This window comes from Caretta caretta, chromosome 2, assembly GCF_965140235.1.
Source record: "Caretta caretta isolate rCarCar2 chromosome 2, rCarCar1.hap1, whole genome shotgun sequence".
NCBI classification, from domain to species: domain Eukaryota; kingdom Metazoa; phylum Chordata; order Testudines; family Cheloniidae; genus Caretta; species Caretta caretta.
In genome coordinates, this window is record NC_134207.1 from 183834376 (window position 1) to 183861940 (window position 27565).

Here is a 27565-nt window from a genome sequence, read left to right on the forward strand (position 1 = left end):
AAACCTGAAATTTTAACAAAAGGAATTTTTAAAACATTGAGGAAGCTCTACGCAGACTTTGAAAGGTAGAGCCCTAGTCACAAAAAGTTATACAAAAACTTAGGGTTAGAAGGGACTGCAAGGGTCATCTAGTCTAACCCCCTGACAAGATGCAGGATTTGTTGTATCTAAACCATACAAGAGAGTGGATGAAAAAAAAAGGTGGGAATACGCCCAAAACACAGAAATTAGAATTATGACACAAAGGGGTTAACTTTATTGTTATAAATTAGGAAATTAAATCAGGGCCAAATTCTACCCTGCCTTACACACTTGGCCCATCCACTGAACTCTTCAGGATGTATGAGGTATAAAACCAGAATACGGTCTTCTGCCCTTAGATTCCTTTCTATTTTTAAAATAGAACATAGCCCTCTTAACTTTGTCTGATATGCAGTCCTTCACATTGGTCACTGAAGGGACAAAACCATTTACTTTTTTTAATTGCTACTATGCAACCAACACCATCTTTGATTATTAAACTTGAATCTTTTTAAAACCTCAGGCTACTTCATGCTATTTGTTTACTTTCTGCATTTCATTTTGGAAACTGCTGTTACATTCAGATGTGTGTGCAGATCTTTACATCTAAAAAGTGTAGGCCTGGCTTGACATGAATAAGTAAACACAGGTAGGCCTCATTTTTTGGATGACAGGATTAGAGAGGGGACTAGATCAGCAGGCTGAAAACAGAAAGTTTGTGCCAAGATAAGTAAATAGGTCACTAAGCTAAAAGACAATGTCTGAGCTAGCTAAGATAAGGGTGGGGGGGGAGGTGGACACAGGACACACCGAGGGAACCATTTACTAAGTCCAAGAACACAGACAGCAGTGGACAGAGTATGTTGTACAGGGATTGGTTCCTGTAAAATAACCAAACCAGTCTCAAAACAAGTAATGCAATGTATAGTGAATGTGAGTGTGATGTGTATATAAACTAAGGGGATTTCTGTGTAGCCTTGGATGTGTATTATGTCTGGTACCCACCTACTATGCTTGAGCCTGTTCATCTCAAGAGTAGGTTGATTGTATACCAATAAAGAAACCTCAGTGACAAGTTTGGAGTTGAGCTGAGTGGATAAGGTCTTGGAGGCTATTGAGTGGATAAGCTGTTAGAAACCACCCCAACACTAAGCAGAGCCCTGATTAACTTACTTGTGCTCCGGATTTTATGGACTTCGCTGCCGGATCAAGATCTCAGCTGAGCACTAAAAGCAAACTAGCCTTATTTGTGTGTATAGCAAGCTTCATTTTGGGATTCTCTCGGACTAGCAAAATGCAGAAGCATTTTAAGTGCAAACACTGCAGGGCAGAGGTGGCCAACCTGTGGCTCTGGAGCCACATGTGGCTCTTCAGAAGTTAATATGCGGCTCCTTGTATAGGCACCGACTCTGGGGCTGGAGCTACAGGCACCAACTTTCCAGTGTGCTGGGAAGTGCTCACTGCTCAACCCCTAGCTCTGCCACAGGCCCTGCCCCCACTCCACCCCTTCCCGCCCCCGCCCCCTCCCCTGAGCCTGCCGTGCCCTCGCTCCTCTCTCCTCCGCCCCCAGAGCCTCCTGCACGCCACGAAACAGCTGATCAGGAGGTGAGGGGAAGGAGGGGGAAGGCGCTGATCAGTGGGGCTGCCGGTGGGTCAGAGGCGCTGGGAGCGGAGGAGAGTGGGGAGCTGATGGGGGTCCGCTGATGTATTAATGTGGCTCTTTGGCAATGTACATTGGTAAATTCTGGCTCCTTCTCAGGCTCAGGTTGACCACCCCTGCTGCAGGGGAATATTTAGATCTAAACAAAAGAATTTAATCTGAAATATTAAACCCATTAGAAGCATTTATATAATAATGTGTTTTTTAAAATCTCCAATAAAGATTAAAATTTTTGCCTAAAAGAACCCATTTGGAAGTTTAAAAAACAGAATTATACTGAAATGTAGTGAATCACATCACTCTCAAGAAAGATACCTCAAGGATTTCTTCATACTTTTTTACAGTTCTTTTTAGATCGTCATCTTTTTCAGCAATTTTTCTATGCAACTGTGTTGTCTCTGCATGATGGGTTTCTATCAGTTCAGTTTCCACATCCTGGGCTTTACCTGTTTTTTAAAAAAGTCAAGAAATATCACAACTGAGTAGGTAGCTATATTTTAACAAATAAAAAACAACATCACATTATGACCAAGATTAAAAAGTAAGATTTGAAGTCACTTCTGTAAAGGTGTATGAGAAGGAAAAAAATCTTTCAAGAGGCAAAAATCAAGGAAGTCAAACAATTTATGCTATACATGGTCTAAAAGTAGGGTGTCTCTTTTTTCCAGCCTGAGTGCCGAACAGATTTCAAGAAGGTGAAAAGTCATAATACTTAGCAGCAGATTCAATGCTACTATACTATGTAGGTTTTTATACCATACACATGATCATAGTAACTGAGTGTCATCCAGCTGTGCATTAAGCAACGTGACTATCTGCTGCATGTTTGTTCTCTCATCCTTGGAGTGTCTTTGTTTTGATAAGGGATTTTTTTTTTAAAATATACATGTATTTATGTTAGAGACGGCAAAGTCAAAGAAGTGTGCTTTGCATTTGAATCAAAAGGCAGCAAGGTTTGTGATGGTCCTCAGGAAGTTCATTCCACAGTCCAGGACTGGCCCCGAGAAAGTTGTCTCACAAAGATGAAATTTACTTTTGTTAAAGAGTTCCTCTGTTCCAGGGAATGAAGTTGTTGACATGCTCTTTATCTCAGGGCTTTAGGTGGTCTTAAAGCTATCCTGGACCTAGGCCATGGAGAGCCTTGAAGATAAGGACTGAGACCTTGAACTTGACTTGATATTCTATGTGAAGTCAGCATATAGAGCAGAGGATAGGTTTGTTGTGCTCGCAGCAGCCTGTATTGCTGAGAAGCACTGCAGTATTATGTACGAGTTGGGAGTTTCCTAAGCACAGCAGTCTTTGTGCCCAGGTATATCTGATTGTTCTAGTCCAGCCAAGAGGTGATGAAGGCAAGAATAAGTGAGGCCAGGTCTTTAGCCACCAGGATGGAACAGATTTTCCTAGCCAACCAGAGACGGTCAAAAGTGTTACCCTGAATGTTGCTATACAAGACCTTACCATCAGGAAAGAATCCAGAAGCATTCCTAAACTAAAGACTTGGTTGACCAATTTTGAGTGTGTACCTTCAACCAAAGGAGACTGCACCATAGCTGCAAACTCTTCAAAATACTTTCCTCTGCCCACCGCCTCACTGATGTCTTGCTTGTTCAGCCAGTTGTTCTATATTCATGAGCTATCTTGTCCGAACACTGGATTATCTCGGTGGTAGTGGAGAAGAATAAGCAGAGCTGAATGACTCACCTACCTAGTGCTGGCATTTGAGTCCATTTTGTAAGACCAGTTCAACTTGTGGGTGCATGTAAATGTTGAAAAGGACTAGAGAGACAACTGATCCCTCTGAGACTCCACAAGTGAATGGTCTAGTGGAGGTGGAGTTTCCCATCACTACTCATTGGGTGTCTCCCTCTAGGGATACACCCAACCATTTTAGCATATTACCCTGGACCCTTGTCACCTCTCTTGGATAGGACAACAGTATCTCACTGAAGTGCTGAATGCTAGAGTGCTGAATGCTAGAGAGAGGTACAAGAGGATTAGAACAGATGTCTAACCTCTATCCATTGATAGGAGATCATCCATGAGTGCCCCTGTAGCAGTTTTAGTTCCATGTCCTGGCCTGAATCTAGAGCCCTATTCTGCCAGGATGAGGGAGCAGAAAACATCTGCAATTCCCTGTCTCAATTCCCCAGGTACAGGGGCATCTCTAGCAAGCACAGAGCCAAAATAACCAATTCCTATGCCTCCCCCTTCCCCTCACAGTTTTAGGCACAGGGGCAGGCAAAGGGTAGATGAAGAAGCATGTTGTGCTTCAGCTATTCCCAGCTGACATATGATCCTTTTGGGACCATTTTCAGCTGGCACAAGTTAGACTGACTCTCAGGGCTAAAAGCTGCAGGGTGCAGCTCAGGGAATGTATTTCCAATTCATAATCAAATATACATTTTCTTAAACAATTGCCATCAAAGACTACAGTCAGACACCCTTGTCTAATGCTTGTTATAAGTGTGTTGTGCTGAAAACACAAATTTTAAAATGCAAACTCACCAAATACATTTACTGTACTTTGACTTTCCTCTCATGTAACAGGTTACAAATCATCTCACGTACCTACAATTTACCTGTAGACATTCCTAAAAAGTTAGGTGTCTTACACAAGTCAGGTGTCTTACACACTGGCAGGTGCAGAAATCCACAGCAACAGCTAGGGAACCCAGTCTCTGGGTATAAGAAAGAACAGATGCAAAAGTACAAAGTTTCCAGTGTGCATCTTACAAGCTTTACAATTGCTCCCTAGGCAAGAATAATATTCCCTACTGCAGAAGAAGTTTTTTTTCCCCTGACCTGGTAGCCCTCTAGGCAGGGCTAACTTCATACAACAATGGCTACTACCCAGATCTGTGACTCTTCCTCCTCTATGATACCCATATGAAACTGACCCCACAAAAGTTAACCTGGAATTGACAAATGTATTTGTAACAGACAACAAAACAACAAATCCATACAGATTACAACAACATTTCACTTACTGATAGTTTCACGTACAGCTGTTTCCAATTCCCTCTCCTTTTGAGCCAGCTGAGTATTAAACTCCCTCATCAACTGCTTTAAGGTGGAGTTGTGCTTTAGTTCATTATCTTCCTGTTCAATTCTGTGCAACAGAACAAAAATAGTCAAAAAATTCATTACTGATCTGAAGCGTATGAAGGAAAGACCAAAGGTAGTTTAGTAGTCTCTCCAAGACTCTTACTTAAGCATGGTTTTGCATCGAGGGGAAGGTTGGCTCTGGGATTAATTCCCTGGGGCCCAGGGAGGCTATTTGCTCCTTTCCTATGGGATGCACCTGGAAGACCCAGGTGTTCTGCCAAGATGGAAGAGACCAATAAAAATGAGTCATGGAACTTTTGCTCAGGGAAGATCAACATACTAATGCTCTGTATGTAGACAGCGTTATTAGACAAAACCTGGGTTGAGAAACTGTTAGGGCTCTCAACAGTATACCATGTTTTTCTGACACACAAGCACACACAAACACAGAGGTTTTGGTTTTTTTAAAAATCAGCTTGTACCTCCTTCTTTGAAGTTCACTGCCTGAATTTTCAACTCGATTTTGGGTACAACCTAAGGCACCTTAAAGGTGGGCAACCTTTTAGAAGGTAGGGGAAGCATTCAAAAATCACATTACTTTTGCAAATTTAGGCCCATAGTTGTACTCTGCCTAAATCTTCTTAAGTATCATGTTTTCTTAACCTCCTTTCCCCATTCTCCATTTTGAGGACATTAAAAGTGTGTGTATATTTTAAGATGTGTATTGAGAGGCACTTGTTACTCCTGGGGGAATTCTGCGCTACAGCACACATGCATAATTAATGAGCTCTGGAGATTTCTTATTTTGTGTGCAGAAAAAAGCTTCTGCCAAAATGTTGCTGCAGTTCTGCCTTTTTCCCCACCAGAGGGCGATGTGGTGATAGAGTAAAACTGCAGCTCCGCGACAGTGAGGGAAGAGAGAGAGCTGCCTTTGCAGGAGACAGGGGTTATGGGGAGACAGACAGCGTGGGGCTGCTGAGAGGGTCAGACAGGGGCTCAAAGGCTAGTCGGGGAGGACAGACTGGGGCAGGGGCTGAATGGGAGTGGAGGCACAGGGCCACAGGGGGGAGGGAGGTGCAGAGACACATGGGGATGCAGAGCTACATAGTGAAGGGGGTGGCTGGGTGGGGGCACAGAGACATATGGACGGGGAGTAGCTGGAGGGCACAGACACACATGGGGATGGGGAAAAAGAATAGAGGGTGACTGGGTGGGGACACAGACACACGGGGCGGGGGAGAGGGGACACGGGGATGGGCAGGGGATACAGGGAGAGGGGAGTGGCTGGGGGGGGAGCACAGGGACACATGGTGATGGGGAAGGGGATGCAGAGCTACATAGAGACAGGGGAGTGGCTTCGTGAGGGCACATGGAGACGGGGACAGATGTGTCTGACTGAATGGGAGAGGCTAGGGGTCAGCCAGGGTCTGCATGGGGGAAGATCCCTAACAATCCCCCCCTGACTCCCCCAAAAAACTGTTCCATACTTTTCCCACCCACACCCAACAACCCTCCAAGTTCACACCTAGGCTCCTTCCCAGCAATTTACTTCCCTCTAACTCAGCTCCTCCATTACCCCGGACTCTCCCAAGCCTTTGCACTGCTTCTGAGCGGTGCGGAAAATACAGTTCTGTATTGTAGTTTAACTTAATTATTTCTCAGAGTTCTGTATTAATATGCCTAGTAAGGAATCTATTTGTCAAAAAATATTTCCTAAATCATTTTTGTTGTCTGTATTGTTACAGACATACTTGCTGACAGGTATTTTGAAATAAATGACCAAAAATAATTGAAACTGGTGTGATTATACTGTGTTATTTTGACAAATAAAATATGCAGAATTTTTAAATATTGTGTGCAGAATTTTTAATTTTTGGTGCAAAATTCCACCAGGATTAAGTTGTACAGGAAAGCTGCAAAAACATCACTGAGCCCAAACCAAGAGTGATATATATTTTTTTGCAAAATACTGTACTTTTCTTTGGTTTATGAAACTAAAGCTTATTTCTTCACTTGTTTGTGAAACATTACTTTCAAGTGCTTTATTTTTTTAAAAATAAATCCTTAGTAAAATATTAATCTCTATTTTACTGGTATCAAATAAGCTTAAAAATATATGTATTTATCTTCAGGTTAAAGTGACTAACGATCACTTTAAAAAAAAAAGTTTAATGGACTAAGGAATATAGACGATACCTGATTTTCTGTTCCATTTCTTCTAAAGATTCCTTCTTCATTATATCTAGTTCCTGCTGATGCTCCTTCCGCAACGTACGCAAATCCTTCTGTACCTTGCTTATTTCTTTGCGCAGTTTTTGCTTCTCTCTGTCAGCTTCCTCCAGTTTAGCTTGCAACTCCTTTTGCTGAGTCTGCATATCACCAAGTAATTTCTGCAGCTCCAAATCAGACTTAGTCTCTTCTTTTACATTTTCTTCAAAAATTTTCAGCTGGCTATTTCTTTCATCCAACTGCTGCTGGAGACCTTGCAATTTTTCTTCATATTTAAAAGTTACCTCTTCCATCTCAACCTTCCATGCTTCTTTATTCTTTATTATATCATCCTCCAACTCTCTTATCTTCTGATCCAAAGACTGACTGACTTCATCTTTTTCTTGAAGCTGTTTCTGTAAGTTTCCAATCACATTTTCCATACCATGATGTTTTTGTACTTGGGCTTTTAATTCTTCTCTGATGCTTGCTAAGTCATCACCACCTTGTGTGTGTTGATCCAGTAACAAAGAATATTTCTTATTTTTTTCCTCTATTTCTTTCTGGAGCCTTTTGATCACACTTTGTTCTTCTTGTAGCTTTTTCTCAGTACATTCCAATTTTTTAAAGAGTTCCTCCTGTTGGCTTTTCATTTTTAGCTTAGAGTCATTACTTTCTTGTTGCTCGTTCTCATACTTCTGTAATAATCCATCCTTATCTGTTAAGTCTTTTTGTATTACACTTATTTTCTCTTCATACATCTGTCGTACATTCTCTAGCATACTGGCTTTTTCTTGCTCTAAGGAAGTTTTTACATTTTCTACTTTTTGTATTATTTCTCTTTCCAAGTCTGCTGAATCTCTTATTAATCTATTTTTTTCTTCTAAATCCATAATTTTGGCCTCTCTTTCCTGCATTTTTTGTTCTAAATCTTTTAACTGATTTTCCATAGATAGCTTTAACTGTTGTTCCTTTTCTTCCATTTGAGAGGTCAACTGCTTTTTAACAGAAGCTATTTTTTGTTCCGCCTTTTTTTTCAGGTCTGCTAATTTGATAGTGTTTTCTGCATTCATCCTATCTTCCAGCATCTTCAACTCTTCTTCTTTGCTTTTCATCATTGCAGTTTTCATTTTTTCAAATTCTCTCTGCTTTGTATCGAGTTCAGCTTTCACTGAATCCATTTGCTTTTCAAGACTTAGTACTTTTTCTTCAGCCTCCTTGAACCTGTTGTCCTTTTCGACAACTACAACCTCAGCCTGTTGAAGTTGCTGAACAAGCTCTTTTTGCTCACTGTCTCTTTGCTCGTTGTGCCTTTTAAGTTCTTCCATTAAAGAATCATTTTCCGCTGTTTTCCGAGCAATGTGTTCCTCCAGCTCAGCAGTTCTTGCCGTTTGGATTTTTAACTCTGCAGTTAATTCTCCTTCTTGCTTTTCCCTTCTCCTCTGCTTTTGTTCCATTACAGCTTTCAAACTATCTAAATTCCTGCTTTGCTTATCCAGCTCTTCCTTCAGTTGATTTATTTCTTCATCCTTTCCACCAGCTTGGATATTATTTAATTCAAGCTTACTTTGTAATTCTTTAATAGTATTGTGATTCTGGGTAAACCTTAACTGTGCTTTTTTCTTCCATTCTGACAGTTTGTTCATCCAGTGGTCTACCTGCTCCAAAGCTGATGCTTTTTCTTGACTCAGTGACTCAACCCTGGAAGATAATTCCTGCACCTGATTCAATAATTGCAGTTGATCCTCTTGGTGTTGCTTGCTTAACAAAGATATGGCTGCTTCTTTTTCTGTTAAACCTACGCTGTTTTCAAGTTTGACATTTAGTTCAGTCACAAGCTTGTTGAGAGCACAGATCTCAGATTCTTTTTCCTTAAGCTCCTCTCTCATTGAAGTGACACCATTAATATTTTCAGATAATTCTTTCCTTAACTGTGTGATACAAGTTTCCTTCTCTGTTGCAGCCTGTTGCTGATGCCCTCCTTCTTTTTGCAACAGCTCCTTTTCTGTTACAAGTCTTTCAATGTCAGCTTTCATGAGTATAATTACATTTTCCTTATCTTGTAACTGTTGTGTGGACTCCTGCAAAGAGCTATTTACTGCAGTATGATGTTCTGTTATTTGTCTAAGTTGTGTTTCTAGTTCAGGAATTTTACAGTTTTTAATTAATATTGCTTTTTTAATTTTTGTAGTTTGATGCTGACAATGTGCAATTCTGGAAATTACTAAATTAATTTTTTCAGTACATTTTTCAATTACTTCATTGGTTTTAGTTTGCAATAAAGCGTCAGCTTCCTTCCAGTAAATATCTAGCTGTGCTGATAGTTCGCTTGACAACCTCTCAAACTCAATTTGTTTTTGCTGACTCGCCAAATGTTTATCCTCTAGTTTTTTCTCATAATCCTCACGTTCTTTACAGTATGAGGATTCCAGAATTTGGAGTTTTTCATCAGATGTTTTCAGCATATCTGTCAATTCTGTAACTTTGATCTTGTGTTTTTCTTCCATTGTTTTCTGCTCCCTGAGCTGTTCCTGTAATACAGCCCTGTCCTTCAGAGAGTGACTGAGGTCATCTTCTAGTTTTTCAAGTTGTGCTTTGAGATCAGTTTCACTTTGTGACAAGGTGTTCACCTGTGCCAATAACTGCTTTAGTTGTTTTTGCAATTCATTCCAAGATTCGTCTCTCTTCACTTGTTCTTCCTTCAGCCGGGTGATCTCGATGTTAGTCCCCTCTTTCTCAGCACTGAAGGTGGCAAGCTTCTGTTTCAGGTCTCCAACTTCCTTCTGTTTTTTATGTAGTTCCGTTTCGTGCTTTTCCTTGAGCTCTTCCACCTGCTGATTGAGTTTTTTTCCCCATGTTTGAGCAACTTCTTCTAGTTCCTGCCTATGAGCTTCTGCAAGACTTTCTAGTTGCTCCTTCTGATTCATTTCCAGTTTTGACACAGCATCATTTATTCCAGCTGAGCTGGCATGTGCCATTTCCAGCATTTTTGCACTGAAATGTTTCTCTTTCTGACTGAATTCCAACTGCTTGTTTTCAAATTCTTTTTTCAGTTTAGCTTCTTGTTCTGAAAGTTTCTTCTTGAACGTTTCTTGCATCTCTTTTGCTTTTTGTTTGATTTTTTCCATCTTGGTTCCTTGTTGTTTAAAACTATTTTCATATTCAACTTGTAAAGCATTAATTCTCTCCTCTTTGGCTGATATCTTCTGTTTGAGCTCTTCCACCTGTTGACTCTGCTGCTTTTTTAGTTGTTCAAGTTGATTTTCCTTCTCAACCAAATCTCTCTTTGCCTGATCAATTTCTGTACTGAGATCTTTCAGTTGAGAGTCATACTGTTGCTTTAGAGAGGTTATTTTCTGCGTGTTTTCACTCCTCTGGTCTTCCAGCTGCTGCCTCAAGTCATGTACCTGGGATATGTAAGAGTCTAATTCAGTCCTAACTTCATTCAGCTGTGATTCAGCTCTTACAATCTGCTCTTTAAGATGTGATTTTTCAGCTTCCATATTTATCAACTTTTGTTGCAGCTCTGTTAACTGTCCTTCATAAACCTTTGCCTGCTCACTGGAGATATTTTGGTGTGACTGGCAGAGGTCTCCTAGTTTAGCAGACACTTGCTTAAGTTCAGCTTCAGATATTTCAAGCGATTCCTTTAGTTTATGTTCTTGTGCTTTTAATTCCTCCAGATGTTTTTCTTTTTCTTCCAACTGTACCTTGAGTTGGTTAGTTTCTTCTGTGTGTGCCTTCTCAATTCCTTGGACAGATACGTCATGCTCTTTAACCATCATGTCAATTTTTTCCTGATAGTGGTTTCTCTGTTGTTCCAGTTTTGCCTCAGACTCCTGCTTTGTTTTATCTACATCATCTTTCAATACAAAGTGCTCTTGTTCTAGGTCATGACGTATTTTTAGTGTTTCTGATAACTCGAAAGATAATGCTTCTAGCTCTGTTTGTTTCACATCAAGCTTTTCTAATGTTTTTGCATTCATCTCTTCTATGTGTGCACGGAAAACTGACTCTTTTTCTTTCAACATTATATCCATTTCTTGTTTATGTTTCTCTCTCAATTTTTCTATTGTGGACTGTTGCTGTTGCTTTAAGATTTGCAGTTTTTCTGTCCAAAGTTCTTCCTCCTGCTGCTTCATGTTTTCTAGCTCTTCCTTGTGCTTTTCAACCATTACAGTAATTTCTTTATTGTGCTTGTTTTTTTCAGACTCTATCAAAGTAGTTAGTTCCTCCAATTGTCTTTTGTCATCTTGTGAATACTTTGCAAGGGAACTTTCCAATTCAAGAATTCTCTGTTGAAAGAAGATTTTAAAAGGTGGTATGAATAAACAATGTTTAATATAAAGAATTGTAATGCCTGCTTAATTATTTACCAGATTCAAATTCTACAAATTCCAACTGTCGCCCACTTAAAATAATCATCATCAACAATACACTAAAACAAACAGAATCAATTTGTTTTATGTAAGCCATTTATTGTATTGTCAGTTGTTATTAATTTTGTTTCCACTAAGTTATATGGTAATAATAAAATAAAAGAAGTCCTTCTATTTCACTTATATTAAAAATTTAAATGTGATAACTTATTTGAAAGGTTTTAAAATAATTTAATAAATACATGAGGTAATTCATCAGAACTGCTCTGAGCTTGAGAGGCTGATGGCTCTGATTCCAGTAGTTTGAGTGTCAGCAGGTGCTCAGTAGCAGTCGCACACATCTGCTAACGTACCTTATTTCTGGCCTTTACACTGTTAATATTGTAATCCTTGACCTGTTTTGAGCACAAACTGCCAATTTAGAATAATTCTGTAGTGGTTTAGTAATGTATAAAACATCCGTTAGGTAACAAGTAGATAAAGTCAGATCCTTCAAACTCTCACTCAAGCAAAGTCTTATTCACTTGATCATTATTTATTATTAACATTTATATCATGGTACCACCAAGAGGCCAAAAAGATTGACCTCTTTGAGCTAGGCAAGCTATACAAAAATTCTGCCTGGGGAATACAAGTTCATGCCCTAGGCATGAATATGAAACAAGCATATTTCCATGTTCTGCCATTTAACGCTCCACAAAATTATAAACTGCAGCACATCATGGTAACAGTTTAATTTCTGGTGCTGCAAAAATATATGTTTTAAGTATGACAGTCTTTCATCATAGCCAATTCACATAAGTCTACCATATCTACTAGCATGAAACTTAATATGCAGAAAAGTGGTTAGTTAAAATTTTGACTATTTTACTCACAGTTCTAGATGTCTGTATTTCTTGCTGCATGTCCTGAAGTTTCTTCTCACACTCTGATTGTATTGCTTTTTTCTGCAGTTCTAATTCTTCTAATGCCAGGGATTCCTGTTGCTCTTTTTCTTGTACTGTCTGTAAACACTCGCTTTGACTTTTTTCCTGTGTCAAAAATTATGAATAAAACAATATTGCACAAAAGCAACCTCCAGTAAGTAACTCTTTTTACACCATGATATGGTTCTAAAAGCAATTATCAAAAGAAAAGGAAATCTCATTTCAAAGGACTATATAACTACATTTTCTACCCACAATCAACTTTGTTTTTCATATCAACATAAACATAAAATTTGCAAAATCCCCACACCAGCAGTAAATAGAAAGTTTTGCCAGGTAAATAGCCACAAGCTAACATACTTATAATCCACCATCTTCTGCAGAATCTATACTTTCAAATAAAAATTAAGCTTCTAATCTTCATGATTGAGAGAACAATCTTAAAAATGTGAACTGAGTGTTAATGCAGCCTAATTGTATCCGTGTTGGTCCCAGAATATTAGAGAGACATGGTGGGTGAGGTAATATCTTTTGTTGGACCAACTTCTGACCTGAAAAAGGGCTCTGTGTGGCTCAAAAGCTTAGAACATAAGAACGGCCATACTGGGTCAGACCAAAGGTCCATCTAGCCCAGTATCCTGTCTTCTGACAGTGGCCAATGCCAGGTGCCCCAGAAGGAATGAACCAATCAGGTAATCATCAAGTGATCCATCTAATCACCCATTCCCAGCTTCTGGCAAACAGAGGCTAGGGACACCATCCCTGCCCATCCTGGCTAGTAGCCATTGATGAATCTATCCTCCATGAACTTATCTAGTTCTTTTTTGAACCCTGTTATAGTCTTGGCCTTCCTAACATCCTCTGGCAAGGAGTTCCACAGATTGAGTGAAAAAATATTTCCTTTTGTTTGTTTTAAACTGCTGGCTATTAATTTCATTTGGTAACTCCTAGTTCTTGTGTTATGAGAAGGAGTAAACAACACTTCCTTATTTACTTTCTTCATACCCGTCATGATTTTATAGACCTCTATCATATTCCCCTTCAGTTGTCTCTTTTCCAAGCTGAAAAGTCCCCGTCTTAATCGCTCCTCATATGGAAACTGTTCCATACCTCTAATAATTTTTGTTGCCCTTTTCTGAACCTTTTCCAATTCCAATATAATCTTTTTGGAGATGGGGCGACCAAATCTGCATCCAGTATTCAAGATGTGGGCATACCATGGATTTATATAGAGGCAATATGATATTTTCTGTCTTATTATCTATCCCTTTCTTAATGATTCCCAATATTCTGTTCACCTTTTTGACTGCCACTGTGCATTGAGTGGATGTTTTCAGAAACTATCCACAGTGACTCCAAGATCTCTTTCTGGAGTGATAACAGCTTGTCTCTCTCACCAACAGAAATTGGTCCAATAAAAGATATTACCTCACCCACCTTCTCTCTCTGAGTGTTAACACAACTGCAGGTGCTGGCCGATTCAAGTGACTCATTATCTCAATTAAGCAGCAAGGCATATAAAAACCAGCTGCAGTATCTGTACTGAATGTCTCAGACTCCTGGATTGTCTGGGATACACTTACCAGGGTCCAATAGAGATTACTGAAAGACAGTGAGATTTAGGGGTGAGACAAGGGTTTACCACACAGACAGACTTCTATTCCCACCCAGCTCTGCCAGAAGTAACCTTGTACATTGTAGGGATGCTTACAAGAGCTGCCCTCATCTTCTCCTGGAACTCCTTTTCTTGAACCTGTAATCTCTCATTTAGCTCCTGCTCTTTGGTAGCCAGATCTCTTTTATGCAATTTCTCTAGCTCAGCAACACGCTCTTCTGAAGACTTCTGTAAATCAATAAACAAACGTCCCTTGCATTATTTCTCATATAGTGGAGGAACAATGCTACTGTGAGTAACAAAGGGAATTGTCTAATTGCTTCCCTTTAATAGGCAACATGTTACTCAACATGCTTAAGTAAAAGACATTAAAATTACATATTAAAAGAATAATCCCAAAGAAGAAGTTATTTTAAAGTTTCTGAAATGCTTTTCCATGCTCTGTCACCTCATGCATAGTGCTAGTGACAGAATAACCAAACTCTGAGGTCTTTCCCAACCATGCTCCCAAACCCATTTATGGTTTTAATTTTGTTTTAAATTGGAGAAAATTTTCTCACAGCTTTAGGATATAAGCTACTGTCTGTAGCTCCCTTTCTATGCTCAGTAAGTCAGTTTCATAAGCCAACATTCAGGACAAAGCTCAGCTGGTGAAATCATAACCAGAGATACTGTTTAGTCAGATTTGAAGGCCTACACAGGTAGGTAAATTATTTATGTAAACAAGTTTATAAATCCTCCCCCAGCTACAAACCACATTCATCTAAAACACCATATTAGAACTATAGTGTGGCAATCTATTACCATAGAAAAGTTAATAACGTAACAAATAAACACAAGAAATTGCTGTTCAAATTGAAAATTATTAGAAAAATAAGATGGAGGAACACAGATTTATATCCGAATACAGTGGATGGAATGAGAGCACATTCTACAAAAGCACACACTGTGGCAGGCTTTTAAAATCTTTAGACTTGTTAGACTAAAAATGCTCAATAAAAAGTACTCTAGTTTAAAAATCATAACCATAATAGAGACAAAAAAACCCTGATATGTTAACCATACTCCGCTTTCCTTTGTAACAAACAGCACTGGAATATTTTAAGAAGCCAGTAGAAAAGCGGTGTCTATCGTGACTATTTCAGGTGCGCTGCCAGAGACACTGATTAAACAGCGTGCAACCAAGAGGTCAGTTCTGAGCCGTTTGTGTGCATTTCCTTTCACATCCTAATGTTGAGGTTTCACAGGCTGCCAGAGAAAGGGACAGATTAATTTGGGAAGGTTTAAACTACTGCAGTATTTTATTACTGAACACATTTTTCCTTAGAATTTATTTTTTTTCTATTAAACAGTGAGGAGTTTGAAAACAAGCCCGGATACGTTAACACATTTTAATTTAAAGCATTAATTTAAAAACAAATGATACATACTCAGCCTTAACTTTTACCTTCATAATCTCAACCACCTCCTGCTTCACCCTGGTTAACTCTTGTTGAAGGTTTACACGTTCTTCCTCACTTGTTTTTTCTATTGCTTTAATTTTTTCATCCATCTCTGCTTGCAGCTTTTTCCGTGCTTCCTCTACCTTTTGGGCTGTACTCAGAGCCTTCTCAAGCTCTTCAAATGCTGCAAGAAAGAAAACAAAGATATTTCATATTCCAGAAATAATTATTTTCCTTGACATGTGCGCAGGGCTCCTACTGACTATAAGTTACACACCAGACAGAAGAATCTGACCCTAACAATCCACCGTATGCTAACATGGGCTCATTAATCAGGAAGGGGAAGAGAACAGTCTCCCACAGTATTCTTGTCAGCAAGTTAAGGAAGTATGGGCTGGATGAATGCACTACAAGGTGGGCAGAAAGCTGGCTAGATTGTCGGGCTCAACGGGTAGTGATCAATGGCTCCATATCTAGTTGGCAGCCGGTATCAAGTGGAGTACCCCAAGGGTCGGTCCTGGGGCCGGTTTTGTTCAATATCTTCATAAATGATCTGGAGGATGGTATGGATTGCACTCTCAGCAAATTTGCGGATGATACTAAACTGGGAGGAGTGGTAGATATGCTGGAGGGGAGGGATAGGATACAGAAAGACCTAGACAAATTGGAGGATTGGGCCAAAAGAAATCTGATGAGGTTCAATAAGGATAAGTGCAGGGTCCTGCACTTAGGACGGAAGAACCCAATGCACAGCTACAGACTAGGGACCGAATGGCTAGGCAGCAGTTCTGCGGAAAAGGACCTAGGGGTGACAGTGGACGAGAAGCTGGATATGAGTCAGCAGTGTGCCCTTGTTGCCAAGAAGGCCAATGGCATTTTGGGATGTATAAGTAGGGGCATAGCGAGCAGATCGAGGGACGTGATCGTTCCCCTCTATTCGACATTGGTGAGGCCTCATCTGGAGTACTGTGTCCAGTTTTGGGCCCCACACTTCAAGAAGGATGTGGATAAATTGGAGAGAGTCCAGCGAAGGGCAACAAAAATGATTAGGGGACTGGAACACATGAGTTATGAGGAGAGGCTGAGGGAGCTGGGATTGTTTAGCCTGCAGAAGAGAAGAATGAGGGGGGATTTGATAGCTGCTTTCAACTACCTGAAAGGGGGTTCCAAAGAGGATGGCTCTAGACTGTTCTCAATGGTAGCAGATGACAGAACGAGGAGTAATGGTCTCAAGTTGCAGTGGGGGAGGTTTAGATTGGATATTAGGAAAAACTTTTTCACTAAGAGGGTGGTGAAACACTGGAATGCGTTACCTAGGGAGGTGGTGGAATCTCCTTCCTTAGAGGTTTTTAAGGTCAGGCTTGACAAAGCCCTGGCTGGGATGATTTAACTGGGAATTGGTCCTGCTTTGAGCAGGGGGTTGGACTAGATGACCTTCTGGGGTCCCTTCCAACCCTGATTTCTATGATTCTATGAACAGCACAGTAGTTGCGAATTCCTAGACCACTACTGCATTTAGGTTACTATAAATTTTGCTCACCCAGAATCAGAATGAAGTGCACCAACTATAAACATATTAAACCACAGCTCTTCCTCTAGCTTCATATCCTGACTAACTGAAAAGGACTGAAGAATGCGCCATGAAGAAAAGGTAACTTATCACCAGTTTATTTTAAAGAAATCTTCCACTAGAATTATTGGTAGAATAAGTAGAAAGCCAGGACTGGAATGTATATCCACTTATCGTTACATATTTTTATTATGTATTAAAAAACATCCAGATATTTTACTTGCCCATGAGTTTGAAAGGTGAAAGACACTTTGCATTTATGGTGTTTGAATTACATTTAAAAATAAAGCTTTTAACTATAATCTTCATTTCTGAGCCTACTCCTGCATTTTCAAGAGACTTATTTTCTTAAAATAATTATGTTCACCCAAATTATGACTTTTTGGAGTTAATTTCTTGAGAAAGCTTTTTTGTGAGTCCTCATAATGGGAACTAGAAAGTGATATTTTTTCTGACAGTAGCAAAACACTGACTCAGATTTTTTTTTAAACCTCCCTCCTGCTTTAATGATCAGAAGAACTGAAGTGTTTAAATACATTATAAACATTAAAAACACTGGAGGTTCTTTTTTGCGCGTTTTTTATATATAGTAAACCAATATAAAACAGGGTGGAAATGTACACTCTGCTCAGTCAGCGCTGCTAAAAAGAAGTGCACAGAGCTATAAGACAAACAGCTCTGCTAGTGCACAACCCCGCAGCCCAACCAGGCATGCACCTTCTGGGGTCAGCAATAGTCCATATCCCCTATTCCACTTTCGCCAGTGCATATAAATCAAGTATGGACTAGGGTTGTGACCTTTCTAGCTGCTGGTAACTGGACCCCCGAGGCCCTGTCCTCTACCCAGTCTCTTCCCCCAAAGCCCTTCCCTTGCTTCATCTCTTCCCTTGAGGCCATGGCCCTTCTTCGCCTCTTCCCCAGACCCTGTCCCCTTTTCCACCTCTTCCCCCAAAACCTCATTGCATGCTCTTTGCCCCCATCGAGTGCTCCTTCCCCCCATCCCTCGTTGTCGCTTCTTGGATCATCTCTACCTCCCTCCTCACCCGCTAGGCTCCCTCTGCTCCAGGGCTGGGACAGGAGCTGCTGCAGCCTGACAAGGAGAATGCCTGCAGATAGGAGACAGCCCTGGCTGAGCAGGGGCTGGTGCAGGCTAATGACCCAGCGCTTACCTTTGCCCCACGGTAACCTACTTTTGGTGTCTGATCAGTACATCTGACCCAGACTGCCAGGTCCTCTTTTCGACTAGACTTTCTGGTCACAAATCGGGCACCTGGCGAACCCTACTACGGATACAGCCTGCACTGGTGCACTTGCAGGGGCTAGAGTGATCTCCCTTACTTTCTCCTGCAAACCTATGTACAGCCGGCTATAGTTTGTCCCTAAGTCCTTTACACAGAGTATCCACAATGCCAGTGTCACAAATTACAAAAAGTAACAGTTTTTACCAGAAGTAGATTCAGAAATAAAAACTGCCATTAAAAATTTCAAATTTATTTAACTTTTTATTCATAAGAGCATCTCACACTTTCAACACTTGGGCTGAGTAATATACGCTGCAATGTCATGTAAGCCATTTGTTAATTACTGGGGGGAGTGCATTTGCCATAGCCTGCAGATCCATCAGCTAAAAGATTTCAAGTTCACACTAGGACTGACTACTAAAATGTAGCAGTTTAGCAACATGCAGCAGGCCAGCTCCGTCACCATAAGCAGAAGCACAATGCTGAGGGGAAAGTTAGATAAGCTGGTGGATAAAAGGTCAAGGGTACATGACAGCACAAGGAAGCAACACTTCACAGGAAGACATTCTGTTCTCTAAAAGTGAAATTCTATGCATCTCAGGCACTTTTGGTATATAAGCAAGAACCTAATATTTTTATTCAAGGTAGTTAATTCTAGTGTAATATGACACTCAAGTGATCATTTCAAACCAGCTGGAGGTTAAACTAGCATCCTTCCAGTTAAACAAAACTGACTAATTTTGCACCTATCAGGACTTTTTTTCCCCCCTACTGAGGCTATAAAACTGTAATAATAAGCCTTGTTTGTTCATTAAAACATCTCTAGGCTGAACCCAGAAAGCAAAGTTATCTTTGTCCTTCTCTCCACTAGCACAGGGACTACTAAAACAGACATGTTAAAATACAAACATTTGGAACAACATTAAAGTTAATCCTCTCTAACGTATCTCAGCAAAACAAAAATTCAAGAAATATAGCAAACAATACTATAGTCTAGCCTTGCAAAATCCCATTCACCAGCTCACCCTCGTCAAATAGGCATCTTTTGTGTTCATTGTGACTAAAGCCATCAATGCTGCAGAATCTAAGCTTTCATTTTTTTTAAAAAAAGTCTGTGTTAGAGGAAAAGTAGGGTAACTTTTATTATTTTTACCACCACCACCAGCAGCAGCCCTTGCACTGGAAAGTTCTTGACAATTTTTTAAACACTGCTCTACAACAGTAAGTACACATGGTGAAAATATCTAATTTTTTAAAATTTCATTTAATGTCAGTCTGTATTATCAAGGGTTCCTGATAACCAATACTTCAAGAGTACTGATGCGGTAATCTTCAACTACAATACCGCCAAGTGGCGAAAACTAGAGAATACTGCACTGAGCATGGATATGAAAGAGACTGAGCAAATATAAATTTCATCTGTTTCAACCAACTCACAACTGCAGAGAAGAGCAACTCAAATAAGCAATATGACAGTTACACTCAATATATTTATAGTGGTTGTTTTGTGCATTTAACCTAATATTAAGAAATGCATATACTAGAATTCTTATTAAGCATGCTCTTGTTCTCTGTAAACCATGAAGGGTAAATTAAAGGAGAATTATTTAAATTGTCAAAATGAATACCAGTATGACCTACAAAGAGATGGAAAAATAAAACACTATATAATTTGCCTAATAAAGGCAGAAATAATTGCATGATTCTACTTGGTACTAAAATAGATTATTGTCTTTAACATTAAATGGATATCTAGAGTGTTCAAAATTTTGAATAGTGAGGACTTATGCCAAGTATTTAATAATATGTAAGAGACTGAGGTTTTCAAGTGCAAGTTTACAAACACCCTGGCTACTTTTGATAAATTGTAACCTGACAGCCAAATATTGCAGGGATTTAGAAAGTTAGTTACAATTCGTTTAGGTAAAAGGACTGAAGTTTGACATTGCCTGAGAAGCACAGAATTTACTTTGTAGAGCCTGATTCAAGCACCCATTGTGTGATGTAAGAAAAAGAGAGCCCTTACCCCAGTCCTGTTCATACAAGGCTTGGGAAAGGCACCACAATTCACTTATTGGCATGTGTGGATGCACAAAAATAAGATGCTCTGTGAGATTTCAGTATATAATGCACCCTGACTACAAGAAGTTGAACTGTAATTATCAAATAGGGAGATTTACATACTTGTGATTTTATGTAATATTTATTTACAAAATAAGCTTATATATCATGTTGCTACATAATCATACATAATAGTGAATATTCACCAGTTTAAGTTATTTGTATCAAATTAAATAATGCTCCATTTCATCAAGGTCACCTAATTAAAATGATGGTTTAACTATAAAGGAAAAGCTACAAAGGAAAGAAAGTGAACAGATTTTATGATTCCAGGTAAGTTAAAAATACAGCCTGACATATTATAACATGCTGTATTTAAACAGATAAATCGTCACTATGAATGATACAGTAGCTATACAAGTGTAATGAAAGTAAGTTTGCACCTATCTTAGCCATATCTTACTTAACATAAAACAAATTTTCTTTCCACAAATATTCACTTTCACGTTCCCTTCTGGTTAAGTAACAATACTTTGTGAAGATAAACAAGTCTAGGAATACAGACATTCACCAAAATTGGCAACATGGTGAAAAGAGTATGGAACTTCAAGGACTTAGTGTGCTAAACAAAATGTACAGGCCTGTCATAAATGCATGTAATAGTAATATTACAGTCATTACAGAAGAAGGCTGTGGCCTAAAAGCCACGTCAATTGCTCTATTACAATTAGTAATGAAGTAGTTTTACAACTTACAATTATAGTAATTTAATGCTGCTGAATCAAACTGTATTTTAAATAGTGTGTGACACTTTCATCTTAAACTGAACCTCGACATGACTGATTTTAGTCTTCATCCTGAATGATTTTCTAGAACGCACAAAGCAAGGAAAACCGAATAAAGGGGAAAAGCACAGAAACATCTCTCAGAGATGCTATTAACAGAAATTTTCTGTTCTCTAATTTGATTACTAGCTTTCTATCACTTGAAAACTAGGATCCAATATGACACAGCAAATGATCCAGAAGCCAAAACCATTCTTATTTTCATAGCGTGTTCAACAGTGTAGAACACTGTGACTTTAAACCCATAGAAAGATCAATACAGCGAATGCAAGTGCTTACATGCTAACAGGACTGATACATCAAAGTGGTTTGTGGGTGTGCTGTTGGTCTGGGGGTTTTTTTTGGTTGTTGCTGCTGTTTTGGTTAAAAATAGATTTGGGGTGGAAATCTCACTTTCCCAAAATGCGGTGCTCAGCATAACACCCCCTGTAGGTCAAATTGTGTGCATCACCACAACAGTTAATTTTGCGAAGTAACAAGGGAATCATCCCTATCCTATTTTGAAGCTCTAAGTAAACCAAAAGAAGAAGCTATTTACGGACTAGTCTCCATACTACAAGACATACAACTGGTTTCAATTTTTTCAATGTTCTATTTCAGATAGCTAAGGTAAAATACTTCATTCCTACAGGTGTACTAATTAAAGCACATTTTTCCTGCTAAGAGAAGTTAAAATACTAACCTGTATGCACTTATTTTGAAAGAAACATTATTAAAAGCAAATACTACAAATTACACTTTACAATCTCTGAAAAACATCATCAAACCCTAATTTTATAAAACCCTGATGCTAATATTTGCTTAGTTTTGAAATATGGTTCTTATAAAGCTAAAAATAAAAATAAAAAAATCTAACAACTGGAAAAGTGGGTTTTCTAAGCCAGATGTTTGGTGTTTTCACAAGTTTTCCAAAGGTTTGCTAATAGACCATCTATGGAATTATATTTATTTTCAGTTTACCTTTTTTGGCTTTAGATGCTCAGTTAGTTTCTTTGCATCACTCAGCACGTACATGATTTACTCATGTTGTAAATCCTTCTTTATAAAGTTCTGTTCTAATTTTACCGAAATATAAAGTGAACTGCAATAAAATTTCTGAATCTGAACTTCTCATTAGATCTTAGCAACAGAATACATTTGTAATGTGCAGTTTATGCAGATTAAACTACTCATTTTTTATTAGCTGCATTAAATGCAACTTTCAGATGAAGTTTCTCAAAATGATTATGAAAGCAAACTGAATGCAAATAAAACTAAACCTTCTATAAGCTGTGCGGTACAAGGTCTCATTTTATTTTCCAAGGAATACATTTCCAAGGAATATAGTTTGGCTGTTAAATTAGTGCTAAATTAGCACGCACATTTAATATGTTACCCATTTTCTTGTAAAGAAAACTGATATGTGTATTTATATAACAAAACAGTTTAAAGCCTGGAACAAATAAATTATGCTTTGTGTTTATGTTCAGCTAGAAATAAATTAGGGGATGTTTCTGATACTAATACTTTGAGGCATGGTCATAGGTTCTCCCCTAAAATGTAAAAGCCTAACTTGTTTCATCTTCTTCCCCACTCCACTCTCATATGTACATTCTCTCCTACGGTTGAGGTTACGGAAAATATGTACTACACTTCTGACAAAAATGCACTAATATTTTTCCCCTCCAATTTTCTCTGCTGAAAACTATACAAACCCACCAAATCACAGTAATCTTTCCTCGTGCAAAAAGGGATAGGTATGGTTGTCGTTCAACAATATTTCATCATTGGATTAGTGAATGTGGATGTCAAAGAAAACAATATAAAATGTTCTCAACCTCTAGTTATATTGGGAGGCAGAGACCAAACTGAACTTGCTTCCCCTACATAGCAGTGATGTTAGTAGGAAGGGGTAGAAGAACTTTAGCAGGACAGGGAATTGTTTTAATACAAAGATGAGATGACTGATGAGAGAGTGCAGACAGACCATGCTGAAGCTTTTTCCCATTCAAACATAAAAGCCAATAACCTCCAGAATTTCTTACCAGCTTTTTCAGATTTTTCTTTCTGTTCTCGTAACTCCTCGCCTTGGGTAGTTATCTGCTTGATATGAGCACGCAGCTGAGCAATTTCCTCTTCCTTCATTTCCATAGTTTCATGCATTTGTCGTTTTGTCTCTGCTATTACCATGCCCTAGGTAAGAAATGCTTCAGGTGAGACTAATACATAAATACATAGCATGTGCCAATCCGTAAGGATCATCACAAACTTCACCACCTTCTGTTCTTAGACCTTGTATTCTCTAATCAACATATAGCAGAGCGTGTGTGTGTGTGTATGTGCATGTGTGTATTTATATATATAAAAATAAAAACCCAAAGCACTCCACTGCATACATCTTTCTCTAGGGAAAAGATGAGAAAACAAAAATGTGACAGTTATTAAGTCACAATGCTTAATACACAACCGGAAGGCACTCATATACTAAGGTGATGAGTGCAGTACATATAAGAACCCATATAAAATAGAAGCCATTAAAACTCTTCCTATCTCAAACACATGATGGGTATTATTACTTCACTGATCACTTTTTACCATATATGTACATTTCCAAATCACATTTTAGATACTATTTTTTGCATAACCTAGCATTATAACTATCAGTTAGAAATTCACCTAGACTACTAATCACTATGCTGTGTCTTTTAAAAACATGTCCCAATCAGCTCTAAACATTCTTCCAACATCAAATCTGAACTACTAGTCAACCATACCAAAGCATTTACAAAATACTGCCTTCTAACACCAGTTTAACTTTTAACAAGCCAACAAAACATTATTAATCTGAAATGTAAAATAAAACCAAACCACTACTAAGAGCAGTTGTAATAGAACTAGAGGTCAGACAGTTTGAGCTTGTATAAATTTTATCCCAAAGCTGAAAGTTTAAAGAAAAAACGCTGCCTTATTTACCTTATCTTGTTCTAGCTGCTCAATCAAATTCTTTGCATCGCGCAACTGAGTAATCAGTTTAGTTTTCTCAGCCATGTGAAGCTCCTGAAAAACCACAAGAGATGAAAAAGAGTTCAGCATTCCTACCATTAAGAAAAAGTTTCCTCTTTTTCAAGTCCGGATAATGCAAGCCCTAATTGTGAGACAGAGAAGAAACTAGATTTTGTGCTGTTTCTAAGCAGCCTATCACACAACTCACAAGCCAGGGCAAGGTACTTGCCAGTCCCTGTTGTAGTTTAAACATCTCTGAGGGGTGGTCTAAATTATGGCAGCCTCCCGAGGCTATCCTGTGGCTGGCAGTGTTACCCAGAATATCTGCAGAGCCACATGATGCAAACCCATCCCAGACATACCACCCCCACCCCCATCCCAAGGCTCGAAAGTGGGTCTGAAGAAGGCAACATTACAGCTGCCTTCCACAGTTCTTGTGCTGGAAGAATCCTTTCCTATGCCCAAAAGCCAGTTTATGTTGATCCAGCCCTTTTACTTGGTATAAGCCAGGGTGAGAATAAGAATCTCACCCAAGAAATGGAAACAAGATTCAAATGCTCATCGCCCTAAAACAAAATAGGCAAACTATTATTATTTTTTCATTTTTGTGCAGTATTCTATTCCAACTACCATAGATGTCTAGCTTTTCCAGTGACACAATTGTTTAAATATTAAAATATTACAGTGATTAAACTTCTGACTTACAAGGAAAATTTCTGAGTCTGGGTGATATAATATAGTTGTGACAAAACACTAAAATGAAACTTTTAAAAAATGTAGTTAAGGTAGAGTTAATAGTGTAAACATCAACTGAAAACACTATTAGAACTTCGCAGTTTTAAGATACCAAATGTTTGAAAGTCAGGAAATTTGAAGTGAAGTTTCTCCAAACAACCTAACCTCTGAATCCATATGCCTGTCACCAACCCAATTATAGGGAATATTGGTCTAAGTATTAGATATTTACTTTTCACATCTGACTATAAGTGAAAATACTCCTTGCTTAACTGCTGGTTCAGAGAGTCTGCACTTCTTCCTCTACAGCCAACTACGAATCCTCTGACCTTTTCTGGGATCCCTCCTCCTCCGCCCCAGCATCTGCAATGACCTCCTGACTTCTGCTGTCCCCTACTACTCACCCTCACAGAGGCCTATGATATAGCTATAAGGAAACTTCTTGCCCTAATGATCCTCCTGCTAAGACAATGATCACCCAGGCCCATTATGGCTTCCTGCCTCCCCATGAACATCTAAAGATGGAGGCAGATGGTGAGTGAATGCATGGTTGGCTGAGCAACACACACCTAGATGGGAGATGAGCCTTCTACAGGGAGGGGGCAGAAGTGCAGGGGTCGATGCCAGAAGCAGCCACCAGAAGGGAACAACAGGAGCCTGGGCTGCAAGCTTGGGATCCTTCAAATACTGGCTGCAGATTGATTTTCCTTAAAGGAGTCCTGTAAGACTTATTTATTTTGTAAAGTGCTTGATAACAGATGAAAAATGTTATAGAAATATCATTGGCATATACTACATTAGTAGTGTTGCAAGCAATATTGTGCAGTTACATCTTTGTTTCCCATGGCAGCTTGGCACAGCAGCCACACAGTATTTGGTATTAATCAGTTTCATGACCCATGCCATATCAGAACAGCTGTGTAAATTAATTAAATGATATCAGAACTCTTGCACTACATTAGCTGATACCTATCAAGGGTTAGGGATTTTACCATACCTTCATTTTCTCTAATTCCTGAAGTCTCTCTTCTAGTTGTTCCTGCAGTGCTTCTTTCTCATTGGTTAGCTGTGCAGAGCGTTCCTTGTGCGATCGGATCATCTCTTTACATCGCTGAAGCAAGTTCTCTTGACGTTTCACTCTCTTAATCAGAGTTTCTAGTGTTTTTGCAGAATCTCCATCACCCTCTACAGACAACATAACCCCATTACTACAAGCACTACTTTTCCAAAATACAGATCTTTTATCAAGACTCCTTGTAATAATACTAACATGACTGACTACCTAGATAGAAGTTCTGGATACAAACAGACAACAGGGAAAGCACCTAAAAGCGGCAACAGTGATTTTTAACTATAAACAGAAATTAAACGGTTTACTCCTCTGGGAGTGTCAGAGGAGAGAACATTTAAAAAAACAAACAAACCCCAAACAGCAACGTTACAACTGAATTTAGAGTTACTTGTAGCCATCTACAAAACCTGAATGCTTTCAAGAGCCAACCATAAATGTGCATATATACACAAAATAGCAAATAGTCTTTTCCTCAAAGCTCTCTTTCAGTTTTCCACTTGACAATGAGGACTAATTCTGGATCAAATAAATGTGAAGATTCTTTTATTGATTGTAATAAGCGCACAGAGTCAAGCTGAATGCACCTTCATTACACAGAGTGAGCCATCAATGCACCGCATTCATATTGAAACCACATATTAATTTTTAAAGCAGCCCTCCACAAAGGCTCCTGAGACCTTAACATAATAAAAATATTTTTTAAAATAATATGAAATAATTACCTTTTAACAAGATGTTTTGAAACAATTAATTAATTAGAGAGGTATGATTCACCAAAAATGGAGGATAAAGGAACATTAATGCTCTTGAGACCAAAAGGCTCATTTTACTGGTCACAAGAGAACCTCTGTCACATTTTGATTTTTAAGGGTGCAAACCTTACACAAGTTGCACAATACAAAAAATATTTGCGCCACATCCAACAAGATTTTCCATGCAAATGGTGTGATTGAATGACACCAAGATTCTTAATCTGGCCTGTTGCCTCAAGTAGAATATCCTCAACACGCAGAGATATAAATGAGAAGCAAACCACTTCATGTGGTGGACTTCTCTCTAGCTCCAACCAACCAGACTCCTGTTTTCCCAAGGTGGAGTACGATGTAGCTCAAAAAGGTATCTAGCTGGCAGTATTGCTCAAAGGAATTTTTAAAGAAAATAAAAACCAAAACAGCAGTGAAGTCTTTTGGTCACAAAAGTTACAAGCCAGGGGCAATCATTTCAAAAGCAGAAGAGATGTTCAGAAAAACCAAATCAGGAGATCATTCATGAACCTAGGCAGCAAGGTAAATCAAGTATCATTTTTCACCTTCCTCGGGAAGCAGAGAAATGAGACAGGGTAGTAACTGGCAACCATTCCAGAATCCCAGAAAGGATTCCTTGATGGATTCCAGAAAGAAGACCTCAACACAATAAGGATGGGCAGCACTCTCCACTTGCTAACAATGGCCTGCCAATAATGTTTTAAGAAGCCAAGATGGATCAGAAACTTAAGGAACCTGTACAACCATTGACATACTCCTCAAAAGCAGGTCAAATGCAACCCAGGGGACGCGGTCCCTTCTGAAGTCAAAAGGCCAAGAAAGAAAAGCCTGGGGCCAAACTTACAAAAGAACAATACCATAAAAATCACAGGAAACCAAATGGATGAACTACTATGGTATGAGGAAGTTTCTACTATGGTATGAGGCAGTTTGGATTAATCCGGCTACACATGACTTCAGTGGTACAGGTTCTCAAAGTTTCTATGACTGACAAGTAAC

The 27565-nt window shown here is 39.0% G+C and overlaps 1 protein-coding gene across 5 annotated transcripts in view; it reads right to left on the reverse strand.

Moving 5' to 3' along the window:
* Nucleotides 1-27565, reverse strand: part of GOLGA4 (golgin A4) — a 104776-nt gene that overhangs the window by 37087 nt on the left and 40124 nt on the right. For all 5 annotated transcript variants that reach the window (XM_075125644.1, XM_048839005.2, XM_075125643.1 and 2 more), the window contains 9 exons: nucleotides 25728-25915; nucleotides 23966-24049; nucleotides 23038-23185; nucleotides 15302-15480; nucleotides 13951-14082; nucleotides 12189-12344; nucleotides 6923-11229; nucleotides 4669-4790; nucleotides 1997-2127 (listed from right to left, as the gene is read on the reverse strand). In XM_075125644.1, the coding sequence (XP_074981745.1) occupies nucleotides 1997-2127; nucleotides 4669-4790; nucleotides 6923-11229; nucleotides 12189-12344; nucleotides 13951-14082; nucleotides 15302-15480; nucleotides 23038-23185; nucleotides 23966-24049; nucleotides 25728-25915 (5447 nt within the window). The remainder of the gene's footprint in view (nucleotides 1-1996; nucleotides 2128-4668; nucleotides 4791-6922; nucleotides 11230-12188; nucleotides 12345-13950; nucleotides 14083-15301; nucleotides 15481-23037; nucleotides 23186-23965; nucleotides 24050-25727; nucleotides 25916-27565) is intronic.